A 16,512-nucleotide genomic window follows, 5' to 3' on the forward strand; every position below is an offset into this window, starting at 1 on the left:
CCTCTCATATGATAGATGCATGTGAGCTGCACCTGTCATCTCATTCATTGAAATGTCTACTACGTGTATGTAGCATTGCACACTAGGCTATAAAGGGAGAACCCCAAGTACAAATGATACGCAGAGGCTAAAAAATCAACCCTTGAAGCAGCAAGAGCTGCTGTTCCTCTGACCCTCCTATTCTTTCCACTTCCTGTCACTGGCCTACACTCTCTCCCTTCATCATGTACCATGACCATCTAGGGCATCCCGAAAGAGGAAGGATACTACCTCCCACCCCCAAACAAACATTTTGAAAACAAGCTATTGTCAAAAGCTCTCCAGGATTCCATTTTGCCATGGAACAGTGCCCAACTTACACTCCAGTTCCCACAAGGGATTAAGAAAAGCGGACTTAGGATGGAAGATTATTTCCAGCTAAGAATTTTCTCTTTGGCTCCAGTCTTAGAAATAACCTCTAACATCATTTCTCCCTTGTGCTTGTTTCCTCTGTAAAAGTTTCAAATTCCCATCTAGTTCTGACACTACATTGTATGTCATAATATTCTTTGTTCCAAGGTGCCTCTCAGTACCACTACTCTATGTTCTAATGTTTTGTGGTGGGTTCTGTTAGTGCGGTGGTCTCAGGAGTGAAGAACGTGGATTTGACTTGTGATTTGATTGATATAAGGAGCTCCTGATGGGGAAGTTTTAAAAAAAATTTGAATTCATTTTTGGTTTTCAACATTCACTTTTATAAGATTTTGAGTTCCAAATTTCTCCCCTCTTCCCCTCCCCCTCCCCAAGGTGCAATCTGATTAGGTTATACATGTACAATCATGTTAAAATATTTCCACCTTAGTAATGTGAAAAATGAGTCGGAACAAAAACCATGAGAAAGAAAAAAACAGAAAAAATATGCTTTGATCTACATTCAGACTCCATAGTCCTTTCTCTGGGTGTGGATAGCATTTTCCAACATGAGGCTTTTGGAGTTGTTTTGGATCATTGTATTGCTGAAAAGAGTTAAATCTATCAAAGTTGGTCATTGAACGATGTTGCTGTTACTGTGTACAATGTTCTGGTTTTGCTCACTTCACTCAGCATCAGTTCATGTAAGTTTTTGCACGTTTTTCTGAAATCCACCTGCTCCTGAAGAGGAAATTTCTGGTCACAACGCAGATTAGCTGGCATCTGTACTGCAATCTTAATAGAGTTTCCAGGAGCATTGAAAAGTTAAATGACTTTTGTCCAGGGGTTACATAGAACATTAGGGGCTAAATTTGAATCCTCTTTCTCATTCAGAGTTCAGCTTTTTACCCAGTTATTCCCCATTGTGTCTCCTAGGATTCCATCTTCAGGTAGCTTACAATGATTGGTATTTTATAATTTGTTTTCTCTTAGCTCTGATACTCTGTTCTGTGAATAAAAGATGCTCTATGGAACAAGTATAGCCTAGGAAGGCATCCCCAAAGCTGGGAATAGAATAATTACTAAACAAGTGTGTGTTTTATCCTCAACAGTGAACAAACAGTACTGGGGAATGGGGACAGTACAGATCTCCTTCACTGGAACAAAGTCTAGTTGAGATAAGACGACAGTGCCAGGCAGCATTAGCTAAGAGCTAAATGAAGGATAAGCATTCTGAGGATTTTAGGAGTTCACTGAATTAATGTAGTCAGGGTCAGTTTCCTGAAGGAGGTTGGGTTTGAGGTCAACCTTGAAGGATGAAAAAATTTTTAAAGGAGGAAGGTAGGAATATGCATTGCCATGGAAGGAAACCCAAAAGTTGGATAGAAGTTCCCTGTGACCCCAGTTTCCTAAAAGTTACCTTAATTCTTGATATGGACTCCATGGTCAGAATTAGGGAGAGGGAGGTTTCTGGGGAAGAAAACACCATTCACCCTCTTGAAGAAGCATCTATGCTTCCTTCCTCTTATTCTAGATCCTCAAAAGCATCATCTTCCATTCTACCCTCCCCAAAAGAAACAACTAGACAAAGACTTGTCATAAAGTTCAACTATTTTATTTAACCATAATCACTGTGTGTGGAGATAGCACATGCTTCCCCCCACCCCTCCCGCTCAAGGAGCTCCCCCAGTAGTAGATCCTTTATAGGTGATCCCTCTTGAGGTGTTCAGTGGTAATTTCTGCTCAGGGCAGCGGCCACTACTCCCACCAGCTTCTGCCAGGCAGCTTGGGCCTCGAGAGTAAAGTCCTTGCCCAAGGTAGCTGCCAGGACGATGATCAAGATGTCTCCAAGGAGCTGGAAGGAAGAGAGAGCAGAGGATCAGGCCCGAGCTATTTCCATACAAGTGGGAGAAGGGTTCCATGCCTGAGGGAACCAGGGTGCAATGTGTCCCTGGGGGAACCTGAGGGCTGGGCTAAGTAAGCCCTGGAAAAATAAAGATGTGCCTGTACGGTAGTCAGGGTCTGGCTTGTGCTAAGTGAGTGGTTCATTTTAGTGGGGTGAAGCAAATCATGTACCCTCTTTGGTAGATTTCTAAGGCCCCTTCTGACTGGCACTCGTAGGAGTTTAAAACAACATTCCCAGGGAGTAAAAGGGGGTCTCTGTTTAAAGCTCCCTGAGAGAGGGAGAGATTGTTAGCCCAGAGACAAGTTGGGGTTGGAGGAGAGAAAAGGATAGGGTCAGTCTCTGAATACGTGAAGCCGGTCACAGGTAAAAGGAAATGAGGTTATGAAAGAAGGAGCTCCCTGTCCTTGGAGGTTTTCAAGTAGGGGGTTGGACTATATGCCCACTGAAGTACCTTCCAGTTTTTAGAATGTGTAAGCCTCTCCCTAAGCCCCAGAGAAATGGAAGAGGGGTGCTCACCCTGAAGTTCTGGGGGTCCACATGGAGCTTGTCTGAGTGCAGTAGACTCAGCTTGTCAAAGGTGGCCTTCACATTGTCCAGGTTCTTCACAGCCTCACCAAATGAGGTCAGCACCTTCTTGCCATGGGCTCTGACCCGGGGATTCCCCTCAATGGCTGTGGGGCTGGACAGGTTCCCAAAGTTGCTGAAGTACCTTTGGGTCCAGGGGTAGACGACTAATAGCCTGAAACCCAGAGAGATAAAGAGGATGGTCAGCCAAAGTTTTCCCAGGCCAATTCACATAAGGCCTCTAGCTGGTCTTCCTGTCCTCTACCACCACTCTACCCCACCCTTTTGGTCAGCAGAGAAAGCACTCATGACCTGGGTCCCCCAGCTAACTCTAGTTTAGCCCAACGCCCCCAGCCCAAGCCCTGGAACAGCCCAGGTCTCTTTTCCCACCTGCTAAGAGCAGCGGCCCCTGTTTGTTCGACGTCGACCTTGGCCCAGATGGCTGAAATGACCTGTTTCTCTTCTGCTGTCCAGTGCACCATGGTTGGTTGCAAAGGGGTGGTGACAGTCCTGAGTTGAGAGTGCAGGAGATAGAGATGAAAGCTGAGTGCTATGTCCACTGGCTCAAGGCCCTCCTTTTATCCCCTGGCCGTAGTCCTTGCCCCACCCAGCTCCTTTCCTATTGGTCAGCCCCAGGCGGGGGACTCTGAGGTTGTGTCCCAAGGCTCTTGGCTTGGGGGTTGGGAGCGGAGTGCCAAAGAGCTAAGCTGAGAGGCAGCTTTCTCTGCCTTAATCGGTCACCAGTTGCCCCTCAACCCCAACTGTTCTTCCTGCTTCTGCTGGGATCAAAGATTGTTCTCTCTCCTTTTTGATTCTAGTGAGTCCATCTAGCCCCAGGTAGTGCCAGAGAAAAGCTAGACCTCTAGGTTCAACCCACACACTTGCCCTCTGCCTTGGGACGGAAATCAGCTCTCTTCGGTTCCCTTCCCCTAATCAGCAGCAGCCCCCACCTCCCCTCCGCTATTCATCCCACTCATCTCCCTCACCTAACTCGGTTACAGCCTCCTAATTTTCCACTGAGCTCCTTCACCTCATTCACTTTCAACTTTCCACTCATCCCTCTTATTCCATCAAGCCTACACTCATCCTTTCCAGTACTTCCACCCCTGTTCACTCCCATTCAGTGAATTCAGCAACCTCACAATATACCCTTCTACCACCACCATTAGCCCCAATCAGTCAGACATCTGTCCCATCAGCCACTTTTCCCTAGAGCCCTGAGCCAGATCAATCCTATTCCTATCCCCATTAGATCCCTACAACTAGAATCCTTGGTATTCAGCTTTTTACTTCTCCCTCTCAATGATCCCTGAGCTGCCTGTGCAGATGCCAGACCTTCCTACCAGCATCTTAGGGACATAGAAGGACACACAATGGCTAGGCCTAGAGCTTAAAGTGACTTCCCCTGTGGGGAAGGAGAGTGGTTTGAGAGGGTTGATGAGAGTTGGCCTCCAGAGTTGAAGTGGGTTAGAAGGGTCTGTGGTGGCAAAGGCTAGAGGAAAGAGTCTCTCGAGGTCACATGGACTGAGCTCAGTATAGACACTGGACAGGGACTCCTAAGTTCATCTATGAGGAAATGGTTCTGATACTTCCTCAGAGGCTAGTCCCCTGTACTGATCTGTGTCCAGTCCAACATATTGATCCTTATGCCCAGCCCCATATTCTGGTCCATGTGTGGAAACCCTCTGCCTAGTCCCATGTCCTGATTCCTTTGGCTATAAATTATGCTGACCTGTCTTGCAACCGGAATACCTTTACCAAGGGTTTCACATCAGTGCTCTGTATGGAGGCTCTGGGCAAATCCTTTCTGAAGCTATAGGGCACTCTTCCCCTCCCTCTTGTCCTCACAGCTCCTAAGCCTCTGATGGATGCCATATTTCCTTTGAACTTTGTCTTACATGGGACCCAGCATAAGCCAGTAGCCAGTGGCCAATAGCAAAGGCAGGAGCTGGAAGACCAGACCAGGTACTAGTATTCAATCCAGTGACCCTGACCTACTGGCTGCTCCAAAAACAAGACACTCCTCTCAGCTCCTAGTGTTGTTGTTTTTTTTTTTTCCCTCTGGTTATGCCCCATGCCTGGAATGCCCTCCTTCCTCATCTCTGCCTCTTGTATTTGTTCAAGTCCCAACTAAAATTCCACCTTCTATGGGAGGCTTTTCCTAACCTCTCTTAGTTCTAGTACTTTCCCTCTGTTAATTATCTCCTATTTATAATTTTGTTTGTAAATATTTGTTGTCTCCCTCATTAGACTGTCAGCTCCTTGAGGGCAGGGATGACTGTTTTTTGCTTCTTTATCTATCCCCAGCACTTAGCACATAGTTCCTGGCACATAGCAGGTACAACTTAGGAGCCTGCTTACCCCAGGGCAGCTGACCAGAGTCTGTCCTCTAACCCCTGTCCCTACCAAGGGCTCTGGACTCCTGGTTCTGTCTAATAGTACCTTCTCACACCCTGTCATTTATTTTGTGTCTTAGCAGCTAGGTGGCACAATGGACCGAGTCAGGAAGACTCATCTTTGTGAGTTCAAATCTTGCCTCAGATACTTTACTAGTTGTGTGACCTTGGGCAAGTCACTTAACCCTGTTTGCCTTGGTTTCCTCAATCTGTAAAATGAGCTGGAGAAGGAAATGGCAAACCGCTCCAGTATTTTTGCCAAGAAAACCCTAAATGGGGTCACAAAGAGTCAGACACAATGGAAAACCAACTGAACAATCTAAGAAAAAGGCCCTTATGAAAAAGTGAAACTACATCTCTGCTGAATTAAATTCTTGCACATGTGTACACAGGGCCTTCCCCTTAAAGAACACCTTTCCATCTGGCACCTGTCATAGCCTCCCTCACAGCAACCCTGGAGGAAGACCTGGTAAAGTTTTATCTCCTCTATTTTATAAATGAAAAAGCTGAGAAAAAAGCTGAGACAGGGACCAACTAGCCCAATTACTCACATATGGAGTAAATGGTACAGTTAGAGGTTTCTGTTACTTTATTCAGTCTTCCCTCCCCTCCATTGAGTGTCAACCTGTTCTTTAAAACCCAACTGGGATGCCATGCCTTCCACCAAGCTCTTCTCTCCTTGGCCCCAACACAGGTAGCATAGTCCTTGGTTCTGTATCACTCCGATGCGCTTGCCACATGATGTGCCTGATCTCTGCCTGTGGCTTGTTCTCTTTCTCTGGAAGCTCCTCAGAGTCAGGACCAGTCATTGAAAGTTAGCATCTTCCTTAGCATGAGAGGAAGCATCATATCACAACACTCTATCTTTGGCCTCTAGCCAAAGAGCCATCCTCTGAGTCTAAACTACCTAGGTTCAAGCCCCATCCCTGTGTGACCCTAGGCAAGTCACTTAACCTTACTGGGAGACAACTCTTGAAAGGCTCTAAGTTTCAAAGAAGGTGCCAACTTGCATTGCCAGAGGGATTTTCCTCATCTGAGAGTTCCCTAGATAAAAGAAATTACAACTCTATGTCTTCCCCCACACCTAGCAGTGTTCTGCACATAATGGTACTTTTTAGTATTTTTTGTTAATAATAGTCCTTATAATTATTACTTATTTTTTGAACTGAAATCTAGATCTCCTCATTCCCAACCCAGGTTTCTTTCTATCTCCCCTTATTGCTTCTCTAAGGGGAGTAAGAGTTCGGTCTCACCTCCCAAAGGCAGAGATGTGAGCAAAATCATCTAAGGCAGGGCAGCTAGGGTTTTCTCCCACATGCACACATGGAGGGAGCTCCCTTTCTATGTTGGGGGATTATGGTATGTTTTCCCCACACACATGGGTTGAGACTAGTGTCCAGTCTATATGATTCTTTGTTGATTTGGCCTTTGGTGAGGTTTGTGGGGAAAGATGGCCCTAATGAGAAGAATAATACCTGATTAGTTGAAGGCCCCTTCATACTAATAAATGTTTAATCCCTGGACATGCTTTTTATTGGGGTGCTGAGGTGGGGTGGGAGGGAACTGAAGAGCCTTGATCTGTCAAGTAACAACCCTGGTCAGAAGAAGCAATTTCTTGGGAAAAGCCTGGACTGTGACTCCAGGGTTCCCAGGGCCCCTTTAGGAATACATGCCTGTCAAGGACCATCCCAGCCACTGTGACCCAAAGCAGGCAGCTCCTAGTCTGTGTAAGTCTATGTGGGCATTCACCTCTCCCAAGCAGCAGCCTATGCCGCTATGAACTGAGGATCTGGACCTCTCTTCACTCCCCCCAGCTATTGCCATTATCCTTGATAGTGTGTGTGTGTGTTTGTCCCAGGTGGAAACATTCCCAGTTATTCCTTTAGGTGAGAGAAATGGGGCATTCTAGAAGATTTCAGCACCCCAGCATAGAGCATTGCATATGAGTCTGCTAAATATCAGTGAATGGATGAATATTGACCTTACCCAACTGTAATTAGCAACCTTTGAAGTCTTGAAATAAGAATGAATGAATAAGCAAATGAATGAACAACTTGAAGAGTAAAATGCCGACGAAGTAGAAATAAAAAGAAAGCCTGGACTGTGGCTCCAGGGTTCCCAGGGCCCCTTTAGGAATGAAATCCGCAGAAATACATGCCTGTCGAGGACCATCCCATCTGTGCTTCCTTCACTTCAAGGCTGATTATTCTGCCCAGGTCCCATTCTCAAAGCTCACATTTCTGTCATGGTCTAGAAATCATACAATGAGCTTTCCTCATAATGCCCCAGTGATAAAAGGAGCACACAAATTATCCCCATTTTACAGAAGAGGAGACAAAGTCAGAGAAATGCTCTTGGTCACACAGCTAGCTTCATAAGAGCTCTGGACATCCAGGCAGAAGACCTAAAAGTTTTGTCTGGGCTCCATTGCTAACTAGTAGTATAACTTCGGATAATCTACTTTTTTTTTCCAAGCCTCAGTTTTCTTCCCTGTAAAAGGGGTGTGTGTGGGGGGGGGGGTGGGGGGGGAGCACAGAAGTTGTCCTAGATGTCTAAAGTAGGTCCCTTTTGACTCTGACATTGTCTTCCTTTTCCCTTGGCATTGTACATTATTCAGAGGACAAGCAGTACCAGAACAATTCAATAGCTACCAGGGTGGAGGCCAGTCAGGGATGTCTTTTCAGAGCAAAAAAGTGGGGGGGGGGAGGCACAGCATTGGAGCATTTATTTGGTAACAGTATTTGACATAAGATAGTAGCACTTTACAAGTGAAAGTATAGACTTTTGACCTGGTTCAGCATTATTAGAAGGAAGGCTTGTAAGGCAATCCAGAATAATTTTTTAAAAAGTTTTCATTAATATTTTTTGGATTTTTTTACATTGCCGTAGTTTCTCCCGGTATCCTTTCCCCTCCGTCTCCCAGAGAGCCATCGTATATAACAAATAATACTTTTAAAAACAAAACAAGAAAAGAGAGTGGAAAAAAATCAACATAACATCAATACATCAGGAAATCTAAAAATATGTACGAAGTACACTTGTGGACCTCCTCCCTCTACAAAGGGGTGGGATGGGAGTGTCTTCCCATATTTCTTCTTTCAAGTTATGCTTGTCCTTTACAATATTCCACACTCACTTCTAATTTTTCTTGTGGTTCTTCTTATTTTTATGGTTGTAGCTAGTTTCTATGTTGTCTTCTTTGCTCTGCTTTCTTCATCCTGCATCATGTTCATGTAGGTCTTCCCGTGTTTCTCTGTATTCATCACGCATGTCATTTCTTGCAGCACAGTAATATTTCATTATATTCATATACCCCAATTTGTTTAGCCACTCCCCAAACATCTACTTTGTTACCAATCCTTCAGTATCACAAAAAAGTGCTGCTATAAATATTTGGGGGTTTGGGTGTATTTCCAGCTATGTTTGATCAACTTTTTCTAAATCATTCCTCAGACCTGGCAAACTTGGGGGAGGCAACTTTTTTGGACTGTTCTGAATTGGGACCAGGCTGATGGAGAGAGAGGACAAAAGCTGCCAATCCCTTCTGGGATCTTTAGCACACAAAAGTTGTCAGAAGATGACGACCCATGCCAGATCTCCAATACTGACCCCTGATGTCAGGGCCAGGTGACACAGGTGCTCTGGGCTTCAGAGAGATTAGACCTGGGGATCTTAGAGATGTAAAAGACCTTAGGGACCATCTAGTCCGACCCCCATACTTTACAAATTAGAAAGCTGAGGCCCATAGAGGCTTAATGGTTTGCCCAAGGTTGAAAAGGTGTTGTGTCAGAGGCAGGATTTGAACCCAGGTCATGGGTATTTCTAGGTGGGATATGAGGGCAGAAGTTCGGAAGTAGTCCTCAGGACATTGGGCATCGAGGAGTCGGGTCCTATCAAGAGGGGAATGAGGATAGGACTTTAGGGTCTGAGGGAGTTGGAGGGGGGTACTAGGCCTGGGGAGAATGGTGACCAGTTGTTGGGCCCTGGGCTCAAAACCCCCAAAAGGGGTTTAGAAGTTGGATAAGGGGCCTGTGGTAATGTGATAAGAGAGGGGAGGGGAGAGTTAAAGACTAAGTTAGGGTTGAGGCAGTGAGAGGGAGGCAGAGGTGTGACCAGCTGCCTCCCAATTTGGAGCCAAACCCAGAGCCTCCAGCTGGTTGTGGGGATAACACTTCCCTGTGGATGAGCCCACAAACCCTGCCCAAGCACCCCTCCACTCAGCCAGATGCAATAGATTGATTATTCTGCCCAGGTCCCATTCTCAAACCCTCCCCCTCTTCTGGCTTCCCCTTGAGCCTGGTCTAGGTCTTCCATTGTGGCCCTGAAACCTGCTGCCCACCCAGAGACCCCAGAGCACTTTTCCAGAATTGGCTGATGGCTACACAGTTTCTGAAGGGAAAGGGGAGGGGAGCTGGTATCTGTGCACTGGGCTGCCTTCCCGGGTTTGGGCTCAAAAGCACATTGCCTTAATACCCAAGAAAAGTGAGGACAGAGAGGGAGGTTGAGGGTGGGGTATAGAGTGGGTGACTGCATTCTGAGGCTGCAGGAAAACAATTTATGTACACAGTGATTCTAACAATGTAAACAGGGAGAACAACAATTACAGCAAAATTAAACCCAATGCTGTAGCTTGGAAAAGTGATGAGAAAATATGCAAAATATGTGAAAAAATTAAAATTACAGAGACAACAGTAAACAGAGGCAGGGGGTTTTGTGCTCTATGAAGTTGGGAAAGAGAAGAAACAATAGGGTGGGGTAGACAGCAGCACTTTAGCCCCCCAGACAATCCCAGACAGCTCGGGAAGTGGCTGCAATTTTGAACACAAATGCTCCCCACCCACCGACCCCAACTCAAAGGTACAGTGCACACAGCGAGGTTGCCACAGATTTCGCCTTTATTCAAAGAGTCACATCCATTAGAGCTGGGGGAGGGAGCTGGCGATGTGGAGCACCCAAGGGTCGAGCTCGGCCCGTCTCCTCCAACCAGCTTAACGGTACTTGGACGTTAACACCGAGGACACATAGCTCAGGAACTTGTCCAGAGAAGCGTGCACCTCAGGGTTGAAGTTACCCGGATGGTGCCTAGCCAGGGTCACTAGCAAACAGTGAGACAGGTACTGGGGAGAGAAAAGGCAGATCCAGGGTCAGGCCAGGTCAGATCTTTGTAGGTGCCCACTTCATGGATCTCACCAGTCCTGAATTCTGCACTGAACCCCACTGCCGCTGCCTTTTTACTGCAATCTCTCCCAGCCACAGCCTCTCCTACTGCACTCTGCAGAGCACTTGAGGACAGTTGAACCAAATTCGAGGATTTGAGAGTCCCCGACTTCTTCCTAGATCCCGCTTCCCGACCCCCCTTCCCCTACCCAGTGTCTCCACTTACTTTGAAGTTGATGGGATCTACCTTGAGTTTGTGGGCGTGGAGATCGCTCAGGGACAAGAGGGCCTCCGGCAAGTCATCCATGCGGCTGACAGCCAAAGTCAGTGCCTCTGCCACCTTCCTGCCATGAGTCCGAATCTGGGGGGAGCCGATGGAGAGGTCGAAGCGGGAAAAGTAGGTCTTGGTTGCAGGGAAAGAAAGAAAGGTCCTGCGAACCAAAAAAAGCGGGCAAGCTGGAATCTGTAGGGTCGAACCTGGGACTCGGGCACAGAATAGAGAGCCGGCTCAGGGAGGAGGGGATCACCAAGGGGTTCCGAGAGGAGGAGGCAATGCCAGGATGTCCACTGGATCCTGGAGGAAGAACGGGTCCAGAGGCTGGGGCGGGGGGCGTAGGGAAGGGGTCCTAGGAAATGGCTGACGCCGAGGGCATGGCTGGGTTTCGGACTCAGGGAAGTGGAGGATTCACGCGCTGGGCGTTCCCTCACCTCAGCAGGGCTTCGGTGCCATACACGCTGGTGTTCTCTCCCAGTTTTGCCCAGAATTCTTTCACGTTGGTCTTGTCTGCAGCGGACAGGGCCATCCTTCTTTCCCACGTCTGCCTGTTAGGGGTTCACCACGGATGGCATGTCCTCAACTTGGTACTGAGGAGGCGGAGCTCGTTGGCTGGCACAGGGCTCGGTGCAGGCAGTCACTAGACCAGGTGGTGCGAGGCCGGATCTCCACTACAGAGGGCGCTGCGTTCCCACCTGGGCCGGACCACCTGTGCGAATTCAGCATCAGTCCTGAATGTGGGGAACCTGCGGCCTCGAGGCCACACGTGATCTTCTAGGTCCTCAGGTGCGGCCTTTTGGCTGAGTCCAAGTTTTACAGCACAAATCCTTTTTTTTTAAATAGAAAATTTGTTCTATGAAGTTTGGATTCAGTTGAAGGGCTGCACTGAGGACCTAGAGGGCCACGCGTGGCTTCGAGGCTACAGGTTCCCCACCCCTGGACCCGTATATATATTGCCCTCACCTTCCTTAACCCCATAAACCCAGGTTGTGGAACTATAACGACAACAATGATGATGATGATGATGATAACGATTAGCACTTATGTAGTGCTTTAAGTTTTGCAAAAACTACGAATATGATTCTCAGTCGATCCTCCCAACAACTCTGGGAGGCAGGTGTTGTTATTATCCTTCCCATTTTTACGGATGAGAAAACCCCGGGCAGACAGAAGTTAAATGACCTACCCAGGGTCACACAGCTAGCATGTGTATGAGACTGGATTTCAACTTGTCTTTCTGACTCCAAGTCCAGTGCTCTGTCCACTATGGATGGCCAGACAAGTTTACTTCTCTCTGTTCTAGAACTGACTTTCCTCCCTTCTGCTCCTGACAGTGGTCTCCTTGCTGTTCCTCACACAGGACAATCCACCTCCCGACTTCATGCCTTTTCATTGGCTATGCCCCAGGCCTAGAATGCTTTCTTCCCTCATTTCCACTTTTTGGCTTCTTTCTAGTCTCAGCTAAAATCCCATTTTCTGCAACAAGCCTTTCTCGGTCCCCCTTAATGCAACCGCTTTCCCTCTGATATTACCTTCCACCTACCCTGTAGGTGTCTTGTTTGTCCATAGTTGTTTGTATGTTGTCTCTCCTAATACATTGTAAGCTTCTTGAAAGCAGGGATTGTTTTTGCCCTTTTTTTGTATCTGCAGAGCTTAGCACAATGCCTGTCACATCATAGGCACTTAATAAATGCTTGTTGCTTGACTGACCATGTTGTTCCTCCCCATTTACCATCCAATTCAATTCATATCCCCATCCTATCCCAATCCTGGTCTATCCTACTCCCATTACAAACCCGTTTTATCCCTATCCCCATCTATTCCAATCCCATCCCCTTATAATTCATTTCTCTTCCCCAACTCCATTCTCATCCCTTCCTATTCTACTTCATCCCATCCGCATCCTTATCCCATCCCATTCACTTTCTGTCCCATTCCCCAGATAGTAGTGAAAGAGACAGACACAGACACAGAGACACAGCCAGAGCCAGAGAGTTGGTGGTGTGGATACACTACACTACAAAACTGAGCTTTGAGGAAGGTAGGAGAGACACTTGGTCTTGCTCCCTCCCAAGTCTGAGGTTTCTCTTCTCACACAATCCTTGACTCATTGCACTGGTCTTTGCTCTCATGCTGGACATGCTTAATTCCCTCATACCCAATCCAGGTCAGGACTAGGGGCTCTCGAAGGCTAAGACTAATAGAAACAAGAAGTTGAAAAGATCAGACACCAGTGGATGGAACCACCGAATAACATTAAGAAAAAGAGAACACTTAGATTTCATAGCTCTTTAAGGTTACAAAGAACTCTCAAGCTTTATTTGATTCTTAGGAAATCTCTGTGATGGAGTTAAATAAAGCAAGAATTATTATTTTAAACTTTGTTTTGTTTTTGATGGCCTGCACCTTCCAAAATATCCCCGCTATCCCTAGACCCATCCCTTATAACAAAGAATAAAAAAAAGCTTAGCAAAACTAACCAACACATTGAAAAAAAATCTAATGTTATATGCGGTGTTCCACACTTCTGCAACAAAGGAATGAAATGCATTCTTTGGGGCTGGGACTATTCAATGTAATTTTATAGCATTCAGCTTTGATTGGTTTGTGGTTGTTGTTTTCCACTTACATTGCCGTGGTCATTGTATATATTGCTTTTCTGGTTCTACTCACTTGATTTTTATATCATTTCACTTAAGTCCTGCCATGTTTTTCTTTGTTCATCATATCCTCTCTTCATTGTTTTTTACAGGATAGTAATAATCTATTTTATTCATGTGCTATAATTTATTTGGCTAGTCCCTAATGAATGGACATAAGTTTTGTTTTAGGACAGGAATTATTATTCTCTTTTGTTGATACAGAAGTTGAGTTTCAGAGACATTAAGAAACTTGCCCATGATTAATTTGTCACATGACTAGTAGGTAGTTGGGCTGGGACTAAGGTTTACTTACTACTCCAAGTTCTCTTGCCATCTCACCATGATATATATAGAATGTCCAAGGTGGAAGGGGCCTTGGGACAGAAGATGGTAGAACTGGAAAGCAACATACAATCTGTAATGTCAGAGATGGAAAGGACCTTATCTACTTGAACCTCTTTATTTTACAAGAAGGAAAAATTGAAGCCTCCCAAAGAGAAGTAACTTGTTCAATGCTATGATAGAGAGGTAACCAGAGTTTACTTTCTGACTCCCAGGGGAGTCAGGTGTGGGGATAGATTGAGAGTCTTCAAACAGGCAGGCCTTTGGTGGACCAACTGCTTGTACAAATTCTCATTCAAAATCCTCCCGCTGCCTGTATTCTCCCTCCCACCATGCTGAGTTCTATCTCTAGGCAACATATTAGATATCTTCCTCTTCTGCTCTAGGCACGGTCAACTACCATGAACCCAATCTACCAAGCTGGGCTGCCTGACGCATGAGACACTGGAGAGGGCCCTCCTTCCCACCTACAAAATGCACTCTGGCACAAAGGCTATTTTAGAAGGGGATATGGAATATAAGTTTGAAAAAGGGCCTGAGATGATGTGAAGGCACCTTTGCAGCTCTAGACTTGGGGCTCCTCAAGAGTCCTGATTTTGTCTTGTTACGTTCTGTATCTGTCCTCATACTCAGCCCCATCATCCATCTGGACTGCTAGGCCTAGCTTGCAGGGAGTGATAGTCTAGCAATATCTAGTGTCTAGAAATATCTCTCAAGTCATGTGTAGGTGGGGTTGCTTGAGAGATATACAGAAGGCAAGGGACTGGGCTGGGTCACCGGCCTCTCCCATCTCTGCCACCCTGTCCTCTCTGGGATGAGAAAGTCCCAATGACTTAGGAAAATGGAACATAATGTCCTTATGTCCCTGACTCTCCATATCTCTTACCTCCCCCTCCCCCTCATCACAGAGGGGTGGTTTGCATAGCCAGGTTACCATAAATTCAAACTTTATTCTAAGATAATTGCCTCTATCCATGCAGCAGGCAGTGGGGGGGGAGGGGCTAAAAGGTCCAGGTTGGGGTGCAGTTGCCCAAGGGAACACCAGTTTGATAGTATTTAGAGGTGAATACAGAGGTCAAATTGCTCAGGAACCTGTCCACAAAGGACTCCTTGAAGTGCTAATTGACCAGTACCACAGTCATAGATTATGTCAGATACTGGGAAGAAAAAGGACAGAGCTAAGTTTAGACCATATCAGATACATGTGCCAGCCTGCTTCATCTGATCCCGTTGCTTTGGAATTCTTTAATGGAATGCTTCTATTGAACAAGAACTCTCTTGTCCCCTGTGTTCAAATTTCCCATTCTGCATGTACATTCCACATAATTATCCATGATTGCTGCCCTGGAGAACCCACCCCCACTCACAGGCCCTTTACCCTCAAGGTACCTTTTGGCCTTTTACCTTCTTTTACCTGCCCCTCTAGCTCCAGTTTGTGCAGGGTTCTGCTCTGGTTTGTGGTGAATCAGTTTTGACTAGGTCCAAGGCAAGTGGCCAGCCTGGTCTTGGTGGATTGGGGTGGGGCCTTGGGTCCATTTGAAATGGGGAAGTGAAGCCTGATGGGAGACAAAGAAAGGAAAGCTCTGTAGGAGAAAAAGGTGGGCACTTTAAAGATTTGAGCAGTGTACATGAGACACTAAGGTTGGACCAATGCCAAGAATAGGGTGGGGACTGGGCAGTTGGGCAAAGAGGAAAGGAGGACCATGCAGCCTGGCATTACTCTCCTGCTTCCCAGGAGACCTAAGCAGATTGCAAAGATTATGGGAACTGGCCATTTTCCTCAACCTTCTGCCTTGGACTCTTCAGGACAAACTAGAATCCCTGACCCTCAGGCCACACTGGACTTTCCACTATACTACATCTCAGAGTAGGTCTGTCTGTTTCCCTCATAGTCCCTCCTGCAACCTCTACCCCTACCCCCAGTATTGGTATTATGGCAAGAGAAATCTGAAATAACTGAAAAAAACTATGGCATATGTGTTGATTTAAATGACTGAGAAAACAAAGATTCAAGTTTCCAAGCATATTGTGTGCCAATTGCATAACCAATTGGAACCAGGCAGTGGGTCCTGAATATGGGGGAGACAGATTTTTATGCATTAAAATATTACATTAAATTAATTTTAAATTAAAATAAGCAGGGTGCAAAACAGGATATACAATTAGGTAATCTGATTTTCTAATTGGAGGAAAGATTAGGGACTTTCCAAGTCAGGAGGGGGATGAGTGAGTTTAGAGAGTTGAGAGGTCGGGAGAGCAAGCAGGTATGATTTCCTGAAATCAGAAAGAGAAGTGTTCCACTCCCCACCAAGGGTCTGTATTCAATCAAAGGAATCAGGAAATAGTGACTAATTGACCAGCATGGGGCCAGTTTTCAGCTAAGACATATGGGTTCCTTGAGAAGTACAATTGTGAGAAAACTCCTTCCATCAATCTTTGGCTCTGACTGGGTTACTGGTCAGTATAACCTAGGTCCTTAGTTAAGTGTCTCTAAGTAACAGATAGAAGTGGTCCAGCTTCTCAGCCATGCAGGGCTATGTTCAAACAATGAAATAATGTTTTTTCACAATTCCCTTAATTGAATAAAGCTTTTAAAGGATGATGTCTAATGGGGACAGAAAGATCAAGAGAGGTGATTTTTTTTATGAAGGCGAAACTCCCAGCCTTCTAATTGGGAAAGACTGCAAAAAATGGGAGTTAAAAGAGTATGCACAGTTGAGTGACTTTTGGGGTATAGTTCCAAATTGCTTTCCAGAATAGTACTTTCCATCAATAGTACTTTGGTTTGTCAATTTTTCAATAGTCCCTCCAACAATTGTCATCCCCTCACCTTTTTTTGCA

At 46.0% G+C, this 16,512-nt stretch overlaps 2 protein-coding genes across 2 annotated transcripts; both read right to left on the reverse strand.

Annotated features, from left to right (window-relative positions):
* Positions 1 to 2,116: 2,116 nt before the first annotated feature.
* LOC118831853 (hemoglobin subunit beta-like) lies at positions 2,117 to 3,342 on the reverse strand. The gene is made up of 3 exons (XM_036739316.1): positions 3,251 to 3,342; positions 2,813 to 3,035; positions 2,117 to 2,245 (listed from the first exon to the last, which is right to left on the reverse strand). Exons 1-3 carry the CDS (start codon positions 3,340 to 3,342, stop codon positions 2,117 to 2,119), a joined length of 444 nt encoding a protein of 147 aa, XP_036595211.1.
* Positions 3,343 to 10,244: 6,902 nt separating this feature from the next.
* LOC118831015 (hemoglobin subunit alpha-like) lies at positions 10,245 to 11,216 on the reverse strand. The gene is made up of 3 exons (XM_036738175.1): positions 11,122 to 11,216; positions 10,640 to 10,844; positions 10,245 to 10,373 (listed from the first exon to the last, which is right to left on the reverse strand). The coding sequence occupies exons 1-3, from the start codon at positions 11,214 to 11,216 to the stop codon at positions 10,245 to 10,247; spliced, it is 429 nt and encodes a 142-aa protein (XP_036594070.1).
* Positions 11,217 to 16,512: the final 5,296 nt, after the last annotated feature.

The sequence above is a fragment of the Trichosurus vulpecula genome, chromosome 9, assembly GCF_011100635.1.
Source record: "Trichosurus vulpecula isolate mTriVul1 chromosome 9, mTriVul1.pri, whole genome shotgun sequence".
Classification (NCBI taxonomy): domain Eukaryota; kingdom Metazoa; phylum Chordata; class Mammalia; order Diprotodontia; family Phalangeridae; genus Trichosurus; species Trichosurus vulpecula.